General features: G+C 46.0%; 1 protein-coding gene across 1 annotated transcript in view; it reads right to left on the bottom strand.

Moving 5' to 3' along the window:
* Positions 1–22,918, bottom strand: part of LOC309564355 (uncharacterized protein) — a gene marked incomplete at its 3' end in the record, with an annotated part of 715,072 nt that overhangs the window by 678,879 nt on the left and 13,275 nt on the right. The window contains 1 exon segment of the mRNA XM_082268983.1: positions 20,337–21,367. Coding sequence (XP_082125109.1) covers positions 20,337–21,367 — 1,031 coding nt within the window.

Below are 22,918 nucleotides of genomic sequence, written 5' to 3'. Positions count from 1 at the left end.
GAAATGTAAAAAAAAAAACACATAAGAAAACTCATAGGGGTACAAATCACACGAGGCCCTCCAAACACTTACCTAATGTCACAAACACAGTGGTGGTGGTGGTGGTGGTGGTGGTGGTGGTGGTGGTGGTGGTGTTAAAGAGCAGAAGAGGCTGCAAAGAAATGTAAAAAAAAAACACATAAGAAAACGCATAGGGGTACAAATCACACGAGGCCCTCCAAACACTTACCTAATGTCACAAACACAGTGGTGGTGGTGGTGGTGGTGGTGGTGGTGGTGGTGGTGGTGTTAAAGAGCAGAAGAGGCTGCAAAGAAATGTAAAAAAAAAACACATAAGAAAACGCATAGGGGTACAAATCACACGAGGCCCTCCAAACACTTACCTAATGTCACAAACACAGTGGTGGTGGTGGTGGTGGTGGTGTAATCCTTTATAGGCAAAAGGAGGCTGCAAACATTAAACATACATGAGAAATCGCATGACCTACATACGTGCACATAATAAATTACAGTTATCAGGAAAGCAAAAATGGTGTCTTTGGAAGCTGGGAAGGTAAGGGGGCAGGTTTAGATGCCAAATCTAGACTGCACACCTTTAACAAACATGAGAAAACACATGTCCAAACCACATGCACATGGGGCCAACTGCCAATGATTAAAAGACACTTGAGGGGTTCCCAAGCTATTGTGGGTTGGAGGGGATTCACCATAGACAACTTAAGCACACCCAAGATAAGTACAAATTGTCTCCTTCCTTTTTTTTGGGAGAGAGAGATACAATTGTCTTACCTCCAGATAATGTAGGTTGTGGGTCACAGGGTCTTGCTAGCACATAAGAAACATCGATCTATAACATCCAGCAGCCATATTGGCCATGTGCTCCTTTTATAGCTGGCTCACAGGTGTGATAATTAGCGGCCGTTTCTATATATATCTGCGCATTCGCGAATTTGCGCGTTCAAAATGGAGGACGATATCCCAGACGCATTAGATGGTGCAATGCTGGCATTTATTGGTGCCTTGTTTGAGGAGGCCCTGGCACAGGAGGCAGCAGAAGGTGGGGAAGCTGCAGCAGCAGCAGCAGCAGCACCTTCAGCAGCAGCACCTCCAGTCCGTGTGCCCTTACCTCGCCAGCCACGCATTTTTGCTCCAAGGATCTATTTGGACAAGCTGCGGGATTCTGATGTCAGGAGGAAGTTCCGGCTCGAGCGAGGAACTATTCTACACCTCTACCAGCTCATAGCAGAGAAAATTGACCCGGACACACAGCGCGGCCATGCGGTGCCCGGCATGGCCAGATTGCTGGCCACTTTGTATATTTTAGGGCGTGGCAGCTTCCAAGCCACTTCGGGAAGTATCATGGGCATTAGCCAGCCCACAGTTTCAAGGGTGTTCATGTTGGTCATTAATGCCATAGTGGATATAGTGCCCAATTTTATCCACTGGCCACAGAATGAAAATGAGTGGAATGAAGTCAAGTTGGGTTTCTACCGGCGGGCACACATGCCGCAAATCCTAGGGGCAATCGATGGCACCCACATAGCCATTAGGCCCCCAAGGAGCCACGAAAGTGAATACCGGAACCGCAAGCAGTACCACTCTGTGAACGTCCAATTAGTGTGTGACGCCAAACAGCGCATCATGAGTGTCAACACTGGTCACCCAGGGTCGTGCCATGATTCCAGTATGTTAAGAACAAGTACTCTGTACGAGGTGTTTGAAAGTGGACAAATGCCCGAAGGGTGGCTTATTGGTAAAGTATTTTGTCTTAACAACATAAACTGTAAGATTACATAGACATAGGAATAAGCTACATCGGTGTACACCCTGATTTAAGCAAAGCCTACCTAAAATGGATGTGTTATTAGTTGTCAGGCTGTTCACACACAACCAGATCAGCAGCTTAGCAGCTCACAAAAGAAAGATTTGCAAAGTTGTCTTTGAGTCCAATGAAGGTGGTTAACCAATGTGTAAATGGTGTCCTCTAGCCACCCAAAGAAAACCTACAAATGATTCCAATGGTATTGCCATATCCCCAAAGTACTTTGCATAAGTGAGTCAATATTGGTTTCCTCACTCTAGTTGCAGATATATTCCAGAAGTAAGACCTAGGCTAATGTAATAGGAACAGAATAGGGGCCAAGTTGTAACTTGCAAGAGAAACCCACCACTTTGTGTGTCCTTTTTCCCATTTGTATTAGTGATTTAGGCAGTTAGACAGAGTTGAGATGTTTCATATGATTTTTTGCAAACAGACGAGCAGGTTGTTTAGTAAAATGCCTAATTGTCTCCCATTTTGAGGAGTCATCTAAAGTCACATGATATGAATAACTAATGTATATTTTTCTTATTTTTCAGGGGATGCTGGTTACCCGCAGCTGACGTGGCTGATGGCTCCAATCAGGTACCCCCAGGGCCCAGCAGAGAGGAATTACAACAGGGCCTTGCGGAGAAGCCGGAGTATCATTGAGTTGACCATAGGTCTTCTCAAGTCCCGGTTTCTCTGCTTGGCCCGGCCTGGGGGTGAACTCCTGTACTCTCCTACAAAGGCTTCCAAGATCATCCTGGCGTGCTGCGTGTTGCACAACATGTGCGTTGCCCGGGATGATTCTTGGGAGCTGACGGAGGAGAGGGAGCCAGAGGTCCGTCAGCCGGCGGCCCCCAGGCGGCGGAGCACCGCTGCCGGTATGGCCACCCGGAATACCCTGGTTGCTAGCCACTTTACATGTAAGTACTGTAACCGGTCAAGATAGGGCATGTGTATTAATTAGCTAGTTAGCAGAGGTGCCACTCACAGGGAGACAGAGGGTGATTATCATCTGCCAATGACACTTGCCATTGTAGATAAAGTGTAGTCAACATTGGTAAAATTGTGTTACTTGAGCAAAAACATGCACCTCTAACCATAAACATGTTGGTATTGTGAATAGTGTAAAGGGCTGAGAAGAGCTGGCAGGTGTTTATTTGTGTCTATGCCACCTGTGTAGTTATTGATAACATGAACGGCTGCTTGGTATCTTATGGTGTTGTAATTTTCCAGAACATCAACATCTTGGAATCATGGCACGTACCATGGGAAGCCTGTGGTGATGGGCTGTCTGGCGTCACAGGTGTGTATTCAAATGTTTACATTAATGATTTCTGGTTTGTGTAAGTTGGCATAAAATGTGTTATTTCACTCGTGATGTCGAAATTAAATGAAGTTCAGAATGAAGCAAACAGGCATTAAGATGTGATTTTCATAATGAAATGTCTTATCCTTTGTTTTATTTTTCCAGGAGTGGTACTGCTTGCGGGTGTAGGTGGTAGAAACCCACCTTGATGGACTCCACTCATTTTCTTTTGTGGTCAGTGGATATTTGGTAAGGCACATGGCCAATGACCAACATGAACACCCTGGAACTTCGAAAGTGGCTTGGAAGCTGCCCAGCAACCTTGCCATGCCTGTCCCCTATGAGCTGGTAGAGGTGCAGAATGGATTCTGAACTCTGCCGGAAGTTGTGGAAGACATCAGAATCCCGTAGCCATGGAGCAAAGATCGTGGTCTGGCGCTGTAAAGGCACACGGACTGGAGAGTGACAATATTCTTTTGCTGCATCCCTCCTTCTGCTGTCATTCTCAAATAAATAAATACATTAGAATTGAACATGTGTTTTTTTGTTTTGTGTGGGTGCCTACAGACAAAAGGGCCATCCACACTGTAAGATTTAGAGAAGACTTTATCCTTCCGATTGACATTTTCTATGTAGTGCAAGGGCCTGCCTGATTGCATCCAAATTGAAAGTGTTGAGGTTTGAGCTTCTATTATATGGTTTGGTTAAGTCTACAGGAAAAAGTCTAGACAAATTGTTAGTGTATGGCCCATTAAGCTGCCAAGGCCGGAGTTTTGCACTTTGCATGCTGCTTGTACTGGTGATGTGAGGGGTTGTAATGTAGAGTAGGGATGTGACAGTGTTGTGTTGAGGTGTGAGGCAAATGTAGTGTTGGACTATGAGGGCCTGTGTTGTTGAAATATGGAGAGAGTCCAATATCAGACACCTATGTTTATTGGTCAAGAAATTGTAAGAACCATGGTAAATATGTAAAGAATTGCATCTCGATAAAACTAGGACCACACTCATAAAATCAAAATTGTGTTGTTTCCATTGATGTGCTTGAAATTTGGGTAGGACACCCCCCTCCCCCCCCAAATTCAAGATAGTTTAAAAAAACTGTTTAAAAAAATGAGAGTGAAAAGAGATCCCAAGTGTAGTGATGTGATTTGAACCCATGACGTTGTGAACTGCAGTGAAGTTGCAAAGCACTTAGCTATTGTGCAGAATAAAGCTGTATGGTGGAAAAAAGGGAGTGTGTTAAGGCTAAAAAGCACATATAGCTAAAGAACTAAACATTGTATGGAATGTGGGAAGAAGACCATGGTAAAATTGTGAGGTTTCATCTTGCCCTGAAGTAGGGTAGGGGTTTGGTCACTTGCCTTTGGTACTTTCCTTCATAAGATCGATTCGACACACAGACAAGATCAAAAAAACACTTAAAATGGTGTAAGCTTGCAAGCGCTTCTGAGTGTAACATTATTTAGCAATATATATGATGTAATCCGTTCCATTTTAGCAATATAAACAAAAAAAGAAAATAAAAAAAGTAGGTGGAGATGGTAAGCCTCGAACCTACAGCAGAGGGAGATGAATTACAGACATGTGATGTGTGCACTAATCCACTAGCCCACATCGCTATGTGAAACTGCTATAAGCAGGAAGACATAAGTTTGCGAATTGGCGAAGCCGCGATCGTAAGTGAATCCCGCTGACGGCGGAATTCATTATTGCTGTTTTACTCGCCAATTCGCCGCAGCGCCAGTTAATTGATTTGAACGCGGCGAAACTGAAACACGTCATAGATGTTTGAAGCTGCAGTTTCTTTAAATCCGGCCCCCCGTCTTTATATCAGAGGATGGGTGTTAGGGCTGCAACTAACGATTAATTTGTCTGTCGACTAATCTATCGATTATTTTTACGATTAGTCGACTAATCTAAAGATTATTTAAATTTTTTGCTTTTTTGCTTAATTTAGTGTCTTTTTGATTAGCTAATTAATCCTGTAATTAATACAGACCCCTCAGTAAGCCCCCCTCCCACTACAGACCCCTCAGTAAGCCCCTCTCCCAGTACAGCCCCCCACAGTAAGCCCTCCCACCCAGTACAGACCACTTAGTAAGCCCCCCTCCCAGTACAGACCCCTCAGTAAGCCCTCCCATCTAGTACAGACCACTTACTAAGCCCCCCCCCCTCCCAGTACAGACCCCTCAGTAAGCCCTCCCACCTAGTACAGACCACTTACTAAGCCCCCCCTCCCAGTACAGACCCCTCAGTAAGCCCTCCCATCTAGTACAGACCACTTACTAAGCCCCCCCCCTCCCAGTACAGACCCCTCAGTAAGCCCTCCCACCTAGTACAGACCACTTAGTAAGACCCCCTCCCAGTGCAGACCCCTCAGTAAGCCCTCCCACCTAGTACAGACCACTTACTAAGCCCCCCCTCCCAGTACAGACCCCTCAGTAAGCCCTCCCACCCAGTACAGACCACTTAGTAAGCCCCCCTCCCAGTGCAGACCCCTCAGTAAGCCCTCCCACCTAGTACAGACCACTTACTAAGCCCCCCCTCCCAGTACAGACCCCTCAGTAAGCCCTCCCACCTAGTACAGACCACTTACTAAACCCCCCTCCCAGTACAGACCCCTCAGTAAGCCCTCCCACCCAGTACAGACCACTTACTAAGCCCCCCCTCCCAGTACAGACCCCTCAGTAAGCCCTCCCACCTAGTACAGACCACTTACTAAGCCCCCCCTCCCAGTACAGACCCCTCAGTAAGCCCTCCCACCTAGTACAGACCACTTACTAAACCCCCCTCCCAGTACAGACCCCTCAGTAAGCCCTCCCACCCAGTACAGACCACTTACTAAGCCCCCCCTCCCAGTACAGACCCCTCAGTAAGCCCTCCCACCCAGTACAGACCCCTCAGTCAGCCCTCCCACCTAGTACAGACCACTTACTAAACCCCCCTCCCAGTACAGACCCCTCAGTAAGCCCTCCCACCCAGTACAGACCACTTACTAAGCCCCCCCTCCCAGTACAGACCCCTCAGTAAGCCCTCCCACCCAGTACAGACCCCTCAGTCAGCCCTCCCACCTAGTACAGACCACTTACTAAACCCCCCTCCCAGTACAGACCCCTCAGTAAGCCCTCCCACCCAGTACAGACCACTTAGTAAGCCCCCCTCCCAGTACAGACCCCTCAGTAAGCCCTCCCATCTAGTACAGACCACTTACTAAGCCCCCCCCTCCCAGTACAGACCCCTCAGTAAGCCCTCCCACCTAGTACAGACCACTTACTAAACCCCCCTCCCAGTACAGACCCCTCAGTAAGCCCTCCCACCCAGTACAGACCACTTAGTAAGCCCCCCTCCCAGTGCAGACCCCTCAGTAAGCCCTCCCACCTAGTACAGACCATTACAAGCCGGTGTAGCGCCGCAAATGTGACATGTCTAAGTAGCTGGGTGATCGGGGGAGGATGGCGAATGTGTGTTGCGGCAGAAGCTGTGGCAGTACAGGGAGTACAGGGGTGCTGGAGACGGTCAGCACTCACCTCTCGTCTCCGACGGAGCCCGGCGGGGGAATTTCACCCGGCCGGCAATGCTTCAAGCGGCGCGGCGGCCGGCCGGGGGCGTGTGACGTCACGCATTGACGCGTCGACGCATTTTCCGCACGTCGACGATTTTTTGTAGTCGACTAGTCGTGGCAGCCCTAATGTGTGTATCTAGGGGGATCCTCAATATTCTTCTCTCCTTTACAAGAAATGAAAGTTTCCTCTTACCCGGTGATGTGAGGGTCGGCCGCTTCTCCATCATGACGTCCTTCTACAGATCCTTGTGTCCTTCCATGTAACTGAAGGTCTGCTCTTGCAAGATAGACTGCCCAGCAAAACGTACGCAGTAATAAAACTATAAAATAAACACTAAAAATATATATATTTTCAAAACCTCTTCAGTACCGCTGTCATGTGACTAAATGCCTAGGCAGAGGGGACCTTAGAGACCTCCATGCATTGACCCCTTAAGCAGAACAGGTGCTTTGCAAATGTCCCAGTTTTCCTCTTCCTGACTCCCATTCTAGTTCCTTTCTGCAGGCGCAACAAATTATTCTATTCCTCTCAGCCGTCTTTATGTGGCTCCAAGACAAAGGACGCACCTATTCAGAGAATATGGTCCTAGCACCATCAGGGCCAGTGGAGCTGACCATCTAATGTTCTAAACATCAGAGGATTTGCAGGGAAATGAAGATTTGTTAATTTGAAATAATCCACCCATCCAGTCCACACACAGTGCTGCTACCCCCTTCTTCTTCTTCCTCTCACTATAAAAAGACATTCTGTTTACATTTCTGGTCTACAACAAAATGGCCACTAAATGGTGCTGTGAACACTTCCTTCTCTCATATGGCAGACTGCTGCCCTCTGGTGGTGGCTCTGCAATAAACACCTCTGCATTCACTTTGTATTAGATAGATGGTAAATACTGTGCCACATCCTGACTTAAAGCGGAGTTCCGGGCACAGAAATTATTTTTTGCTGAACATACCCCCGGGACAATCAGGGCTAGCACATTCCACAATGGATAGCCTCTGATCTGTCCCGGTTCACACTTACCTTTTAGAAGAAATACTTACTTAGAAAATTTCTTCCACAGCGTTTCCATCTCTGTTGTGGGCAGCTGAAGCCGGCGCGGTCCTCTTCTCTGTCTTCTTCCGCGTCTTCGTGTCCCAGAATGCACTGCACCGGCCCCTCTCGTCACTTCCGGTGCGGCGCCGCATTCCTAAACAGCTTCTGGGCATGCCCAGAAGCTGTTTAGCAGGGGAATGCGGCGTCGCCCGGAAATGACGAGCGGGGCCGGTGCCGTCGCATTGATTCCTGGGAGCGATGACGTTTAGCTCCCAGGAATCATCGCGAGGCAGGAAGTGACGGGGTGAGCCGCGGCTCCGAGGGAGGAAGCAGTCAGAGGTGAGTATTTACGATCTTCAATAAAAAGGTGAGTAAACAAAAAAAATAAAAATAACTATCCAATTCCTTTTCAGGTGAGCTCTACCTAGCGGAGGGGCACAAAAAAAAAAATCGTTTTTGTGCCCGGAACTCCGCTTTAAGAGATATGAGTCTAAAAGGCGCACACAAGTTATTTACAAATCATAATTCGTATTCACCGTCTATCCAATAGCACAAGAATGCAGCATAAACAGGAGTGTAATTACAGATCATAGCGTACTATGGAAAAAGTTTGATGGGGCCCCTGGTCAGGGCCGGTGCTGCACTATTTTGCGTCCTAGGCAAGACAAGCTACTTGCCCCCCCCCCAAAAAAACGCTCAGAATGCAACCTGTATGGGCTTGCGCACACCTCATTGGCTGGATATCTCTTCTTCATGGATTGGCTGAAATTTGCAGGAGACGGCTTCGTCCCCAGCTAACATCATCCAATTCTGCAGTGGTATGCAGAACATCGGTGCAGTATGTAGGGAACAAAGCAGCAAAGCAGCCATCAGAAATTTTGGGGCCCCTCACACAGCTTTAGGCCTGGGTCCCATGGGCCTACCCTCTTTCATTAGGGTCCCCAAACTCCTCCCCCCTTACATCAGGGTCCCAAGAGTCCCCTCTCCTTAAATCAAGGTCCTCAGAGTCCCCCCCCCCCTTACATCAGAGTCCCCAGAGTTTACTCTTACAACAGAGACCTCACTTTCATTAGGATCTTCAAAGTCTTCCCTTACATTAGAATCCCAAAGTACCCCCTTACATCAAGGCCCCCATAGCCCCCTTACATCAGGGTCACCTTAACCCCCCTTACATCAGGGTCCCCTGATTCCCCCTGGCTGTGGCTGCATCCTAGGTGGCTGTCTAGTTCGCCTAATGGTAGCACCGGCCCTGCCCCTGGTCACCTCCATGCTGTCATTGATCTTAAAGTGGTTGTAACCCTAAAAAAATAAATAAAAAGAGCTCCTGTTCCCATACAGCAGATTAACCACTTCAGCTCCGCCCGCCGCAGTTTTACTGCGGCAGGCAGCAGCTCCTGGACAAAGCGACGTAGTACTATGTCTCTTGCTCAGGAGACTCTAGGGGTGAGCGCGAGCCGCCGGCGCCCCCGCTCGTCAGCCGGGGAGCCAGTGCGTGTGACCGGTGGCTCCGATGGCCGTCGGTGTAACGTTAAAAAATCCTACCCTGTGAAAATTCCCTACCCTCCGCAGCTGTGAGCATGCGCAGTGGGAAGCGGCTCAGCTTTTGAATGACGTACAGTACATGCACAGCAAGTGATGAGGGTAGGGAGTTTTCACGGGTAGGGCTTTTTCACGGAACACCGGCCTTTTGCGATCTCCCCCAGCTGAGAGAGAACGACAGACGGCTGATGTAGACACAGCCGTCTGTCATTCTCCCTGAAGTGATCACAAAGGCTATGCGATCCTGTAATATAGTATCGCATGTCTCTGTGATTACTTCACACGCCACACCCCCTGACAGTTAGAATCATGCCCCTAGGGACACATTTAACCCTTTGATCACACATACTGTTAACCCTTCCCTGCCAGTGTCATTTTTACAGTAACAATGCATATTTTTAGCACTGATTACTGTAGTAATGTCACTGGTACCCCCAAAAGTGTCAAAAATGTCAGTCAGGGGTCCGATCTGTCCGCCGCAATGTCGCAGTCCTGCAAAAAAAAAAAAAAAAAAACGCAGATCGCCGCCGTTACTTGTTAAAAAAATTAAAATGACAAATCTTTCCCGTAGTTAGTAAAAGCAATAACTTTTGCGCAAACCAATCAAAATACGCTTATTATTGTGATTTTTTTTTACCAAATATATGTAGCAGAAAATAAATTGGCCTAAAATGTTAAAAAATTTTGATTTTTTTCATTTTTTTTGAGAATTTCATATAAAAGAATGTGAAAAATATTGTTGTTTTTTCAAAATTGTCACTCTTTTTTTATTTATAGCGCAAAAAATAATAATTGCATAGGTGATCAAATACCACCAAAAGAAAGCTCTGTTTGTGGGGAAAAAAAGGACGTCAATTTTGTTTGTGTACAGCGTCGCACGACCGCGCAATTGTCTGCTAAAATAATGAAGTGCCGAATCGCAAAATAGGGCCTGGTCATTGAGCAGCCAAATCCTCCGGGGCTAAAGTGGTTAAACAGCACAGTGCTTGTGCTGTCTAACCTGTCCCTCTCTAAGCTGTAAAAAACCTGGTTGATCCTGCCTCTGTAAGAGCTAGACTGTCAATTGTTGCGACGGTTGCTGATGCATCTTGTGGCCGCTGCCTGGCCCTCACAACTTTCATGCACTGCACCTCTGAGACGTGGGTCTCCCTGTTTTTTTCAGATAGTCGTGCGGGTTTACATCACTGGTCCCTGCCCCAGCGGTACTTTCGACACTCTCCATCCTCTTCCAACAGGGGTAGCCACTGTAGGTATCAGGAGTTCCTGAGAGGTTCCTGTCTCCCAGCTTACATACAGTCTTCTGGGCTGGCAATCACTCTGTTCCATTTGTAACAACATGTCACCGTAGTGCCCACATTAACCCCACGTCCGCAGTCGCATGGACACATTCAGGCATCTACTACATACCAGTCCTAGATGCTCCATGTCCCCGCCACTGCACAGGACAAAACTTCCTTTGGGCATTAGTTGCACCCTGGTGTCTCACAGGGTCGAATTAGGAAACTCAGTCTGCTCAGCAGGTACTACGTCAACACGTGGGATAGCCCCTACTCTCTGGCTCATTCTGGCATCTGCCATCCTGCTCTGAACTTGAGATTCAGTTGCACTTTCCATTCACAAGCCTACCAAACTCCCTTAGGCTGCATTCACATGTCAGCGTATGATCGTGGGCAGAACCGCCGCAGTTCCGCCCGCGATTCGGAGATTTATTGCAAATCGCGGGACGCCTAGCGTTGCCCGTTGATTTGCAATAGCCCCCCAAACGCCGAACGATGTTGCCGCGATTTACGCCCGCCGAATTGCGGCAACATCGCGCAAACAAAATCGCGGGACGCAATACGCTCCAAAAAAGTACAAGAGCTTCTTTGGAGCGTATTGCGTCCCGCGATTTTGTTTGCGCGATGTTGCCGCGATTCGGCGGGCGTAAATCGCGGCAACATCGCTCGGCGTTTGGGGGGCTATTGCAAATCAACGGGCAACGCTAGGCGTCCCGCGATTTGCAATAAATCTCCGAATCACGGGCGGAACCGCGGCGGTTCTGCCCGCGATCATACGCTGACATGTGAATGCAGCCTTACTGCTGTTAGAAATTGTCCCGCTGTAACCGGGCTGCACAGCAGACCTCTTCTTTCACAGTACATGTACAGACACAACCCATGATGCGCCGATCCCCGCATTCGGGTCACTGCTTTCTTGACCATACCTTGACAGCACACTTGCACTAATTACTGTAAAGTAGACACGATTTTCTCCCACCATACAGCACATCCTTTCTCCAATGACAATCCAGCTCTTTACTTAAGACATAGTGTTTCTTAGGTAAATGTCCGGTCAATGCCGATAGCAACCACTGCTGTAACTCAGAGGAAATCCCGGACGGTGCCCCCAAATGTAGCACTGGGGCTTGCTGTATGATGACTTGTTGGACCTCCTTTGATAACCAGCACACAGTCAATTAAGGTACAGTTCACACATTCTTCCCTACTCCCAATGGCTCGTTGCTCAATAAACAGTCCATGGGTTTTGGTTTTTGGTGTTTATTTTGGAACTTGGATGGGAAAAGGGAATAGTGCGATACTCCAACTGTAATTATTCACAATGGATAAGGACAATGCTCACTTGGCTTAACCAGGTTGCTTGTGGAAGCAGCTGCACTACATAATCCATGCTGCCACATGTATGGAAAGGGTTAGGTCTCCTTGCTCTTTTTCTCTCCAGCAATAGATTTAGTGAACCTATATTAGCACCCCCTTTACTGACACCCATCCACTGACTCTTCTAGCTGGAGGGGTGGCCCCCCTTAGGTCAGGCCCCTTGACACAGATCTGTACTCACTGTACTGCAGAATCAGATCCTCCAGTATCTCCCCTCTCAGTCAGCTTCACAGGACCTCTGGGTTCAGTTCCTCTCTAGCACTCCTTTGGCCCTCAGGTTGACCACCTGAGGCCGCATGGCACCTCTACAGAGGAGGCAGCCGCCCCCTCCCTCCGGGACTCGGCTATCCAGCTGAAAGACCCCGAGCACAATGGCTCCTGGCATTTATACAGTATCCCAGCATGCAACAAGGCACTTTTCTCTGCCAAATCACCAGTGCTGTATCAAACACCTGTGCACTCACAATATAGATTTACCAGCAATCCTTCTGGTAAGCAGACAGGATTCAAAACTATACTTTCTCTCTCTAGCACCTCCCTAGGAGGGTGCTACACCTGTATTTGACCTGGTGTCAGTCTTTTGCAGTCTATGTACAGCAAAGCTGGGGTATGGGAGGAAGAAGCTGCACAAGGAGACAATCAGTTCATGCACTGGCAAGAAGATCGCTTATAGGAGGAGAGAGCAGAGTGACAAAGAGGTGAGCTCATCACTGTACTCCTTCCCAATTCACTGCCCAATCACATTTTCTTAGTTTTGGATGGAAGGACAGAACCCCCGTCAGGTTTTTACTGCTACCCAGAAATCAAATTCCCCCCTCACTAAGTCTGAACTAACACTATGTGCGGTGACAGACATTTTACTGCATTGTAAGATGCTTGTCACTGCTAGGACACACAGGAAACAATTGTTCCCTATGTGTCCCATTCATAGGGCTGCCCTGCAGCATGCTGTGATATAATGCAGACATGCTGCATTTAAATTGCAGTCCACTGTGCCAAATCGCATGGCACTGTACAGCAGCACAGTGAATCGCACTGCTGTACATAGCCATGAATGAAGTGTGCGTTTTGTAGACGCCACGTAAAGTTTGTACAAAAAAAAAAAAAAGCAGCCCTGTGATAGGCTGAATCGTGCACCACACTGCCCCCTACCTTACTATTCTTGAACCAACAATTCAAACAGACAGGACGTGATAGGAATACAGCAACACTGATACATATAAAAACGTTTTATTTGATTTTGGATTGAGTAGAGAAATGTTAAAATTCAGTTCAGGTAATTTTTTTAGGGTCATTTATGGAGAATTTGCATCACAAACCGCCAAATGTGCAAAAATAAGTTGTTTCAAAGGCTGGTTAAACAGGAATAGTGATGAGCCAAACACCCCCCTGTTCGGTTCGCACCAGAACATCTCGAACAGGGAAAAAGGTCTAGCGAACAGGCAAACTCCATTAAAGTCTATGGGACACGAAAATGAAAAATCAAAAGTCCTCATTTTAAAGGCTTATATGCAAGTTATTGCCATAAAAAGTGTATGGGGACCTGGGTACTGCCCTGCGGGACATGCATCAATGCAAAAAAAATGTTTTAAACGAAAGTTTTTACAGGGGCAGTGATTTTAATTATGCTTAAAGTGAAACAATAAAAATGAAAAAATCCTTTAAATATAGTGCCTGGGGGGTCCCCTTAATGTGCCTGTAAAGTGGCGCATTTGTGCGATGTAAGGAGCCTGCTGCAGCCTGCTGGATTTTTTTTTTCTTTTTTCAATTTTGGCGTGGGGTCCTCCCCCCCAGTCCATACCAGGCCCTTTGGGTCTGGTATGGATTTTAAGGTAAACCCCACACCAAAATTGAAAAAAAAAACGGCATGGGGTTCCCCCAGAATCCATACCAGACCCTTATCCGAGCAAGCAGCCTGGCAGGCCAGGATGGGGGGAGGGACTTGTCAAAACTGGCTTTTGTGTTTATTTTTTTTGTACACTTTTTTGATGAATGGGTAGGGGTACGATGTACCCGATATCCATTCACACGGGGAGGGGTAGGCAGGATCTGGGGGCCCCCTTATAAAAGGGGGCTTCCAGATTCCGATAAGTCCCCCACCCGCAGCCCAGGGTTGTCCGGAAGAGGCCCTTGTCCCCATCAACTTTGAGGGAAAGCGGCCTAGTATGGTTCGGGGGGGGCACTCACTTGCCGCCCCCCCCCCCCCCCATCCTGGCCAGCCAGGCTGCTTGCCCGGATAAGGGTCTGGTATGGATTTTGGGGGGACCCCACACCGTTTTTTTCCAATTAGGGCATGGAGTTCCCCTTAAAATCTGTACCAGACCCGAGTCTGGAACAGATTTCAGCAGCGCAACACAATTACTTATACACTGTGTTTGATTAGTGGGGAGCACATACTTTAGCAATTGCAGCATCTAAATAACATTTGAGGTTTTAAATTCCTGGCATCACGTACTCTTTTTAGTTTTCGTTTTTTGGAACAACTCCATTTTGACCATTGAGAGAAGCATGGATCACCCCAATGAACATTCTACTATTTGAAATACATGTACACATTTTTGTTAACAGGGTTGGATCATTTTTGTTGACTGCATATGTATGCGTGACTAGGTTGACTATATCATCTGTAAACATCACCTTATTCAACCTTCATGTGTCAATGCCAATGCTACCTTAAGGATTGCTGTACAGCTCGAGACAAATATTTCACAAAGTAAAACAGAGAAATTGGGAAGGATGGAGAGAAGGGGAGAGAGAGATGGGCAGAGAAAGGGCAAAGAAGAGACACATTCATATGAAAAAAGAGATACAGCGCACCCGGAAAGTATTCACAGCGCTTCACTTTTTCAACATTTTGTTGTTACAGCCTTATTCCAAAATGGAAGAAATTCATTATTTTCCTCAAAATTCTACAAATAATACCCCATAATGACAATGTGAAAGAAGTTTGTTTGAAATCTTTGTAAATTTATTAAAAATAAAAAACAAACAAATCCCATGTACATAAGTATTCAAACCCTTTGCACAATACTTTGTGGAAGCACCTTTGGCACCAATTACAGCCTCATGTCTTTTTGAGTATGATGCTACAAGCTTGACACACCTATTTTTGCGCAGATTTTCCCATTCTTCTTTGCAGGACCTCCCAAGCTCCATCAGGTTGGATGGGGAGCGTCGGTGCACAGCCATTTTCAGATTTCTCCAGAGAAGTTCAATCGAGTTCAAGTCTGGGCTCTGGCTGGGCGACTCAAGGACATTCACAGAGTTGTCCCATAGCCACTCCTTTGTTATCTTGGCTGTGTGATGAGGGTCGTTGTCCTGTTGGAAGATGAACCTTTGTCCCAGTCTGAAGTCCAGAGTGCTCTGAAGCAGGTTTTCATCAAGGATGTCTCTGTACATTGCTGCATTCATCTTTCCCTCAATCCTGACTAGTCTCCTAGTTCCTGCTGCTGAAAAACATTCCCATAGCATGATGCTGCCACCACCATGCTTCACGGTAGGGAAAGAGTGGTGCCCGGTTTCCTCCAGAAATGACGCTTGCCATTCGGGCCAAAGAGTTTAATCTTTGTTTCATCAGACCAGAGAATTTTGTTTCTCATGGTCTGAGAGTCCTTCAGGTGCCTTTTGGCAAACTCCAGGTGAGCTTTCATGTGCCTTTTGCTTCTGTCTGGCCAATCTACCATACAGGCCTGTTTGGTGGAGTGCTGCAGAGATATTTATTCTTCTGAAAGGTTCTCCTCTCTCCACAGAGAAATGCTGGAGCTACATAGTTACATAGTTACATAGTAGGTGAGGTTGAATAAAGACAATAGTCCATCCAGTTCAACCTGTGTAGGCATGTGTGGCTGTAATCATCTCCCATACCCCTGAATGTTCTGATCCTTGAGATGTAAGTCTAAGAGTCTTTTGAAAGCCACCATACTACCCGCAGAAACCACCTCTTGTGGTAGAGAATTCCACAATCTTGTTGCCCTAACAGTAAAGAACCCCCCGCGTTGCCTGAGGTTAAAACGCTTCTCCTCTAATCGCATTGTATGCCCTCGAGTCCTCATGCAATCCCTTCGAATGAACAGCTTTTTTTCTAAGCTGGGATCCCCATTAAGATATTTATAAATTGCTATCATGTCCCCCCTCAGACGTCTCTTCTCCAGGGAGAATAAATCGAGCGATTGTAGACGCTCTTCATAGTCAAGGTCCTCCAATCCCCTAATTAGTTTAGTTGCCCTTCTCTGGACTCTCTCCAGCTCCAACACATCCCTCCTGAGGACTGGCGACCAGAACTGGACGGAATACTCCAGATGCGGTCGGACCAGAGTTTTATAAAGTGGAAGGATTATAGTCTTATCTCTGGAATGCATCCCTTTCTTTATGCATGCTAATATTCTGTTGGCTTTGGAAGCTGCCGCTTGACATTGCATGCTGTTTCCTAATCTATCATCAACCAATACTCCCAGATCCTTCTCCATTTTTGATTCCCCCAAGGGCTCCCCTCCTAACGTGTATTGTGATTTTATGTTTTTAGTCCCCAAGTGCAAAACCTTACACTTCTCCACGTTAAACCTCATTTGCCATGTCGTTGCCCACTCTGTTATTTTGTCCAGGTCATTCTGCAGGATATCTGCTTCATGTTGTGAAGTTATTGCCCTGCCCAATTTTGTGTCATCTGCAAAAACTGATATCGAACTACTGATCCCGACCTCAATGTTGTTTATGAATAAATTGAACAAGGTTGGTCCCAGGACTGAGCCTTGGGGGACCCCGCTTACCACCTCAGACCAGTCTGAGTATGCGCTGTTTATTACTACCCTTTGGACCCGCCTTTTTAGCCAGTTCCGTATCCAAGAGCAAACCCTGCTATCGATACCTGCAGACCTTATTTTATAAATTAAGCGCTTGTGGGGAACTGTATCAAACGCCTTAGCGAAATCCAAGTACACCACATCCACTGGTCTCCCCCTATCTAGCTCACAGCTCACCTCCTCGTAGAATGTAAGGAGATTGGTTTGACAAGAACGCCCATTTGTAAACCCGTGCTGATTACTGCTGATGATGTTGTTGTCCTTAGCAAACTCTACAATATAGTCCCTTATCATCCCCTCCAGAAGTTTACATACTACTGATGTCAAACTGACAGGCCTATAATTTCCCGGGATATGCCTCTGGCCCTTTTTGAATATTGGAATCACGTTAGCTTTCTTCCAATCCCCTGGTACATCTCCTGTCCTAATACTGTCAGCAAAGATCAGGAACAGTGGTCTCGATATAACTTTACTGAGTTCCTTGAGTACTCTCGGATGTATGCCATCCGGTCCTGGTGATTTGTTTGTGTTAAGTTTATCCAGCCTTTCCCTGATTTCCCCCTCTGTTAGCCATAGTGGCAAGTCCTGTTTATTACTACTAACCATACAGTCATGGTCAGTGTACCCCTCCTTTTCCTGTGTAAAGACTGACGAGAAAAAAGCATTTAGCACGGTTGCTTTTTCAGTGTCCTCTGTAACCATCCTCCCATCATTGTTAATTATGTGTGCAATATGCTCTGCCTTAGTTTTTTTGCTGTTGATATATTTAAAGAATTTCTTTGGGTTTTTTTTACTATCCTCCGCTATTTGTCTCTCAAAGTTGATTTTAGCCATCTTGATTTCTTGTTTACTTTTCTTATTTGCCTCCTTGTATTGCTCGAAAGCCGATACTGTGCCCTCTGATTTATACTTCTTGAAGGCCAATTTTTTCCCCCTAATAAGTTTTATGACGCTACAGTTTAGCCAGCCAGGTTTGGCTTTGTCTCTTCTAAATTTATTTCCCATAGGAATGCACTGCAAGATGCCTTTGCCTAATATGTTCCTAAAGCATTCCCATTTTTCCTCTGTGGTCAGGGATCCCAGGGTTTGGGCCCAGTTTACCTTTTCCATCATTGAGTACAATTTTGGAAAGTTTGCCCTTCTGAAGTTTAGGGTTCTTATGTTCCCCACTTGTCTTGTTATGTTGTTATTTACACTAAATGTGATCATCCTGTGATCGCTAGAGCCCAGGTTGTCCTGGACTCCTACCTCCGAGATTATGTCTGGGTCATTAGTGAGCAATAGATCCAGGACTGCGTTTTCTCTGGTGGGGGAATCCACCAACTGTGACATGTAATTATCCAGTAAGGTTTCCGTGAATAGGCGGGCCTTCTGTGAGTGTGCAGTCCCCTCTTCCCAGTCAATGTCGGGGTAATTGAAGTCCCACAATACGATGACTGATCCCAATTTTGCCACTTTACCCATTAGTGCTAAAAATTCCAGCTCTACCTCCTCCCCTTGGTTAGGTGGCCTATAGCAAACCCCCACAATTACTTTCCCCTTTTCTCCTTCCCTATGGAGTTCAACCCACACAGATTCTAAATCCATGCTCATCCCATCCGTAATGTCACTCCTTTCTGTCACCTTTATATTGTTCTTGACATAGAGACATACCCCTCCCCCTCTTTTTCCTACCCTGTCCTTCCGGTACACCGAATACCCTTGGATATTGGCCAGCCAGTCATGTGAGGGGTCGAACCAAGTCTCTGTTATTCCCACAAGGTCTATGTCCTCCTCATGTACTAACATTTCCAACTCATCCATTTTATTAGCTAGGCTCCTGGCATTAGCATATACACCTCTTAGTTTTAAGGAAGTTAAGCGCAATTGGCGGTTATGTTTATTCCTGTTTGGTCTGAGGTTCTCCCGCACAGACCTGCCAATTGACCTTGTGGACCTACTGTCGCTGCTGACACTACAGCTGCCTTCAGTCCTCTGCTTCCTCCTGACTGACTCTACTTCTGAGCCCTCCCCCCCGTCTCCTAGTTTAAAAGCCCCTCCAACTTGGTGGCCATCTTTCTCCCCAAAAGAGCTGTACCGTCCCCATTAAGGTGCAGCCCATCCTTACTAAAGAGCCGGTAGCCGACTGAGAAGTCAGCCCAGTTATCCAGGAACCCAAACCCCTCCTTCCTACACCAATTCCTCAGCCACTTGTTAAGTTCCCTAATCTCCTTCTGCCTCTCCTGTGTGGCTCGAGGTACAGGCAGTATTTCAGAGAAAACCACCTTGGAGGTCCTTTTCCTCAATCTATTACCTAAGTCCCTGAAATCGTTCTTAAGGATCCTCCACCTACCTTTAACTTTGTCATTAGTGCCCACGTGCACCATGACCGCTGGGTCATCCCCAGCCCCGCACAACAATCTGTCTGCCAGATCTGCGATGTGCCGAACTCGGGCGCCCGGTAAATAGCAAACTGTTCGGTTCACGAGATCTTTTTTACAGATTTCCCTCTCTGTCCTCTTGATAATTGAGTCCCCAACTACCACAACCTTTCTAACCTTTCCTGAGTTACGGCCCCCCTTCTTCCTGGAGCCGTCCCTCCCCTGGCAGCTGGGGGAGGGTGCATGCTCCAGCTCTGCCACCCCTGAGCTGATATCCCCCTCAACCTGCAACTCGACAGATTTGTTAGGGTGTACCAACTCAGGATTGGCCTCCCTGGCTCTCCTCCCTCTACCCTTCCTAACAGTCACCCAGCTGCGTACCTCTGCTTCTTGCGTCTCCTCTGTTCCTCCCTCCTCTATGCTGGCCCCTACCAGTGCCTGATAGGTAATGTCCAAGCTCCTTTCCAGGTTGTTGATGCCACGCAGTGTTGCCACTGTGTTCTGTAGGTCCAGGATCTGGTCTACCAGAGCAACAAGTTGCTCACATCTTGCACAGCAGTATTCGCCCTCGAATGGTTCATCAAGGAACGCATACATGTCAGAGTGGCCATCGGATTCTTGGTCACCTCCCTGACTAAGGCCCTTCTACCCCGATCACTCAGTTTTGCCGAGCAGCCCGCTCTAGGAAGAGTCCTGGTGGTTCCAAACTTCTTTCATTTACAGATGATGGAGGCCACTGTTCTCATTGGGACCTTCAATGCTGCAGAAATTTTTCTGTACCCTTCCCCAGATCTGTGCCTCAATACAATCCTGTCTCAGAGGTCTGCAGACAATTCCTTGGACTTTATAGCTTGTTTTGTGCTCTGACATACACTGTTAACAATGGGACCTGATATAGACAGATGTGTGACTTTCCAAATCATATCCAATCAACTGAATTTACCACAGGTGGACTCCAATCAAGTTGTAGAAACACCTCAAGGATGATCAGTGGAAACAGGATGCACCCAAGCTCAATCCTGAGTGTCAATATTTTTTATTTTTAATAAATTTACAAAGATTTAAAGCAAACTTCTTTCACTTTGACAATATGGGGAATTGTTTGTAGAATTTTGAGGAAAATAAGGAATTTAATTCATTTTGAAATATGGGCTGTAACATAACAAAATGTGGAAAAGGTGAAGCGCTGTGAATACTTTCCAGATTCACTGTACATTAGATTCATTCCTACATATATAAAAAAAGGATTGAACTCCAACATTTATATTGAAACCTCTTCTCCCTTGTGTGAATTCAGGTGGGAGTTAAGATAGGACTTCCTTGAAAACCGTTTCCCACATTCAGAACATGAAAATGGACGATCGCCTGTGTGGATTCTCTCATGTCTTACCAGAGCTGACTTATGGGTAAAGCATTTCCCGCACTCTGAGCAAGAATACGGCTTCTCTCCCATGTGAGTTCTCTGGTGTCCAATTAGATGTGACCTGCAAGAGAAGCCTCTCCCACATTCAGGACATGAATATGGGTGATCACCGGTGTGGACTCTCTGGTGCTGAACCAGATTCGATTTATTGGTAAAACCTCTCCCGCATTCCGAGCACGAATATGGTCTGTTACTTGTGTGGATTCTCTTGTGTCTAGCAAGATCTGGACCATCGGTGAAACATTTCCCACAGTCAGAACACAAATACGGCTTCTCCCCCGAGTGAATTCTCTCGTGTCTCACCAGAAGTCTTCGCCATGAAAAACACTTCCCGCATTCAGAACATGAGTACGGCTTCTCCTCCTTGTGAGTCCTCTGATGTGAAAGAAGGTAACCTTTCTGGGAAAAACTTTCCCCACATTCAGAACAGGAAAACGGCTTCTCGGCTGTGTGCGTTTTTTCATGTGTAGAGAGGTTCGACCTGTCCGTAAAACATTTGCCACAATGAGAACATGAATATGGCTTCTCCCCGGTATGAACTCTTTCATGTGTAATCAGAGAGGACTTCCAAGAGAAACATTTCCCGCATTCAGAACAGGAAAATGGCTTCTTCCGTGTGTGAGTCCTTTGATGTTCAATAAGTTTTGTTCTCTCAGTAAAACATTTGTTGCAGTCTGAGCACAGAAATAGTCCACCTCCAGGAAGACTCTCCCCATGAGTAGATAGATCAGACGAGAGATCTCCAGGGTGAACTTCTGGAAGAAGCTTTTGAGAAACTGGGTTTTCTCCCGAAGAATTGGGTGTGGTGTCATTGTTATTTGTTTCACCATTTGAAGTGACAACGGATCGTTTCCTCGAGTTAGTCCTTATGTATCGCCCATCTGGAGGAAAGGTACAGAACAAAATTAATTTTAACGAAAGAATACAACTGAAAGAAATTACAAGATTTTGAGAGGAGAGAGTCATTGGTACAGGACACATTAAACAAGCTCAGCAGCGTACGTTACCAATGTTAAACTTGCAAATTGGATCACCAACCAACGTAGGTACATTAAAACTGATGGGTTTCCTGGATCTCACGAGAGCACAACTGAAACTTTCCCTGCAGGTTACCATGGCATCTAAGCAAACCATTGCAAAGGCCTGGAAAACTCAGACCTTATGTATCTTGGAGACGAAAAATCGAATAACGCAGGCCATGACTCACAGCAAAATCAGGGCAACCTTACTCGACACAGTTTCTAAACGTGAAGATCTGAGAGTCATGGGTGGATAACGGTTTACCCCAGGGCTTCAATTCCACCCCTCCTAGAACCCCAAATTTTCATCCTTTCATTGGATTACTACCTACTACCCCCCCCCCATCCCCTCTTGGTCTGTAATGCTAACTCTGCACCTCCAGATTGACTGGTTTAGGGCTGCTTAGTGCCCCCTTAAGGTTTTCATCCTGTAGGGCAAGATGCCCTTTTTAGTATATTTATTAGTTGATATTTGTCAACCTATGTGTTACTCTTACATGTTAGTGGATTTTTCACTCAAGATTTGTATAGTACGTAGGTGCGATGCCAATTTCAATCTGTAAATGTAACATACTGTACCTATCTATGTCTGTACTTTGCATGTTCCTAATAAAAATATTGAACAAGAAAAATGATGTGTTAATCATTACCTTAGTTCTTCTAATAGTTTACATGTCGGATGTAATACAGTGGGGAAAATAATGATTTGATCCCCTGCAGATTTTGTAAGTTTGCCCACTTACAAAGAAATGAAGGGCATGTAATTTTTATCATTGGTGTATTTAAATGATAGAGACAGAATATCAACCAAAAATCCAGAAAAAAAACACACGATACAAATGTTATCAGTTGAGATGCAGCTCAGTGAGTAAAATAAGTATTTGATCCCCAAGCAAAACATGACTTAGTACTTGGCGGAGAAACCCTTGTTGGCAAGCACAGAGGTAAGACGTTTCTTGCAGTTGGTTACCAAAATCGCAGATCGCCACCATTACTAGTAAAAAAATAAAAATGACATAAATCTTTCCCCTAGTTTGTAGACGCAATAACTTTTTGCGCAAACCAATCAAAATACGCTTATTGCAATTTTTTTTTTTTACCAAAAATATGTAGCAGAATACAAATTGGCCTAAAATTATGAAAAAAAAATTATTTTTAATTTTTTTTGGAAATGTTATATAGCAGAATGTAAAAAATATATATATATTTTTTTTTCAGAATTGTCGCTCTTGTTTTTTTTATAGCCCAAAAAATAAAAATCGCACAGGTGATTAAATACCACCAAAACAAAGCTCTATTTGTGGGATAAAAGGACATTAATTTTATTTGGGTACAGCCTCACACGACCATGCAATTGTCCGTTAAAGTAACGCAGTGCCGAATCGCAAAAAATGGCCTGGTCATTAAAGCGGA

Source organism: Pelophylax lessonae (assembly GCF_965119305.1).
Source record: "Pelophylax lessonae genome assembly, chromosome: 9".
Lineage (NCBI taxonomy): Eukaryota > Metazoa > Chordata > Amphibia > Anura > Ranidae > Pelophylax > Pelophylax lessonae.
The sequence above is the reverse complement of the archived record's forward strand: the minus strand, read 5'-3'. Positions and strand labels throughout refer to the sequence as shown.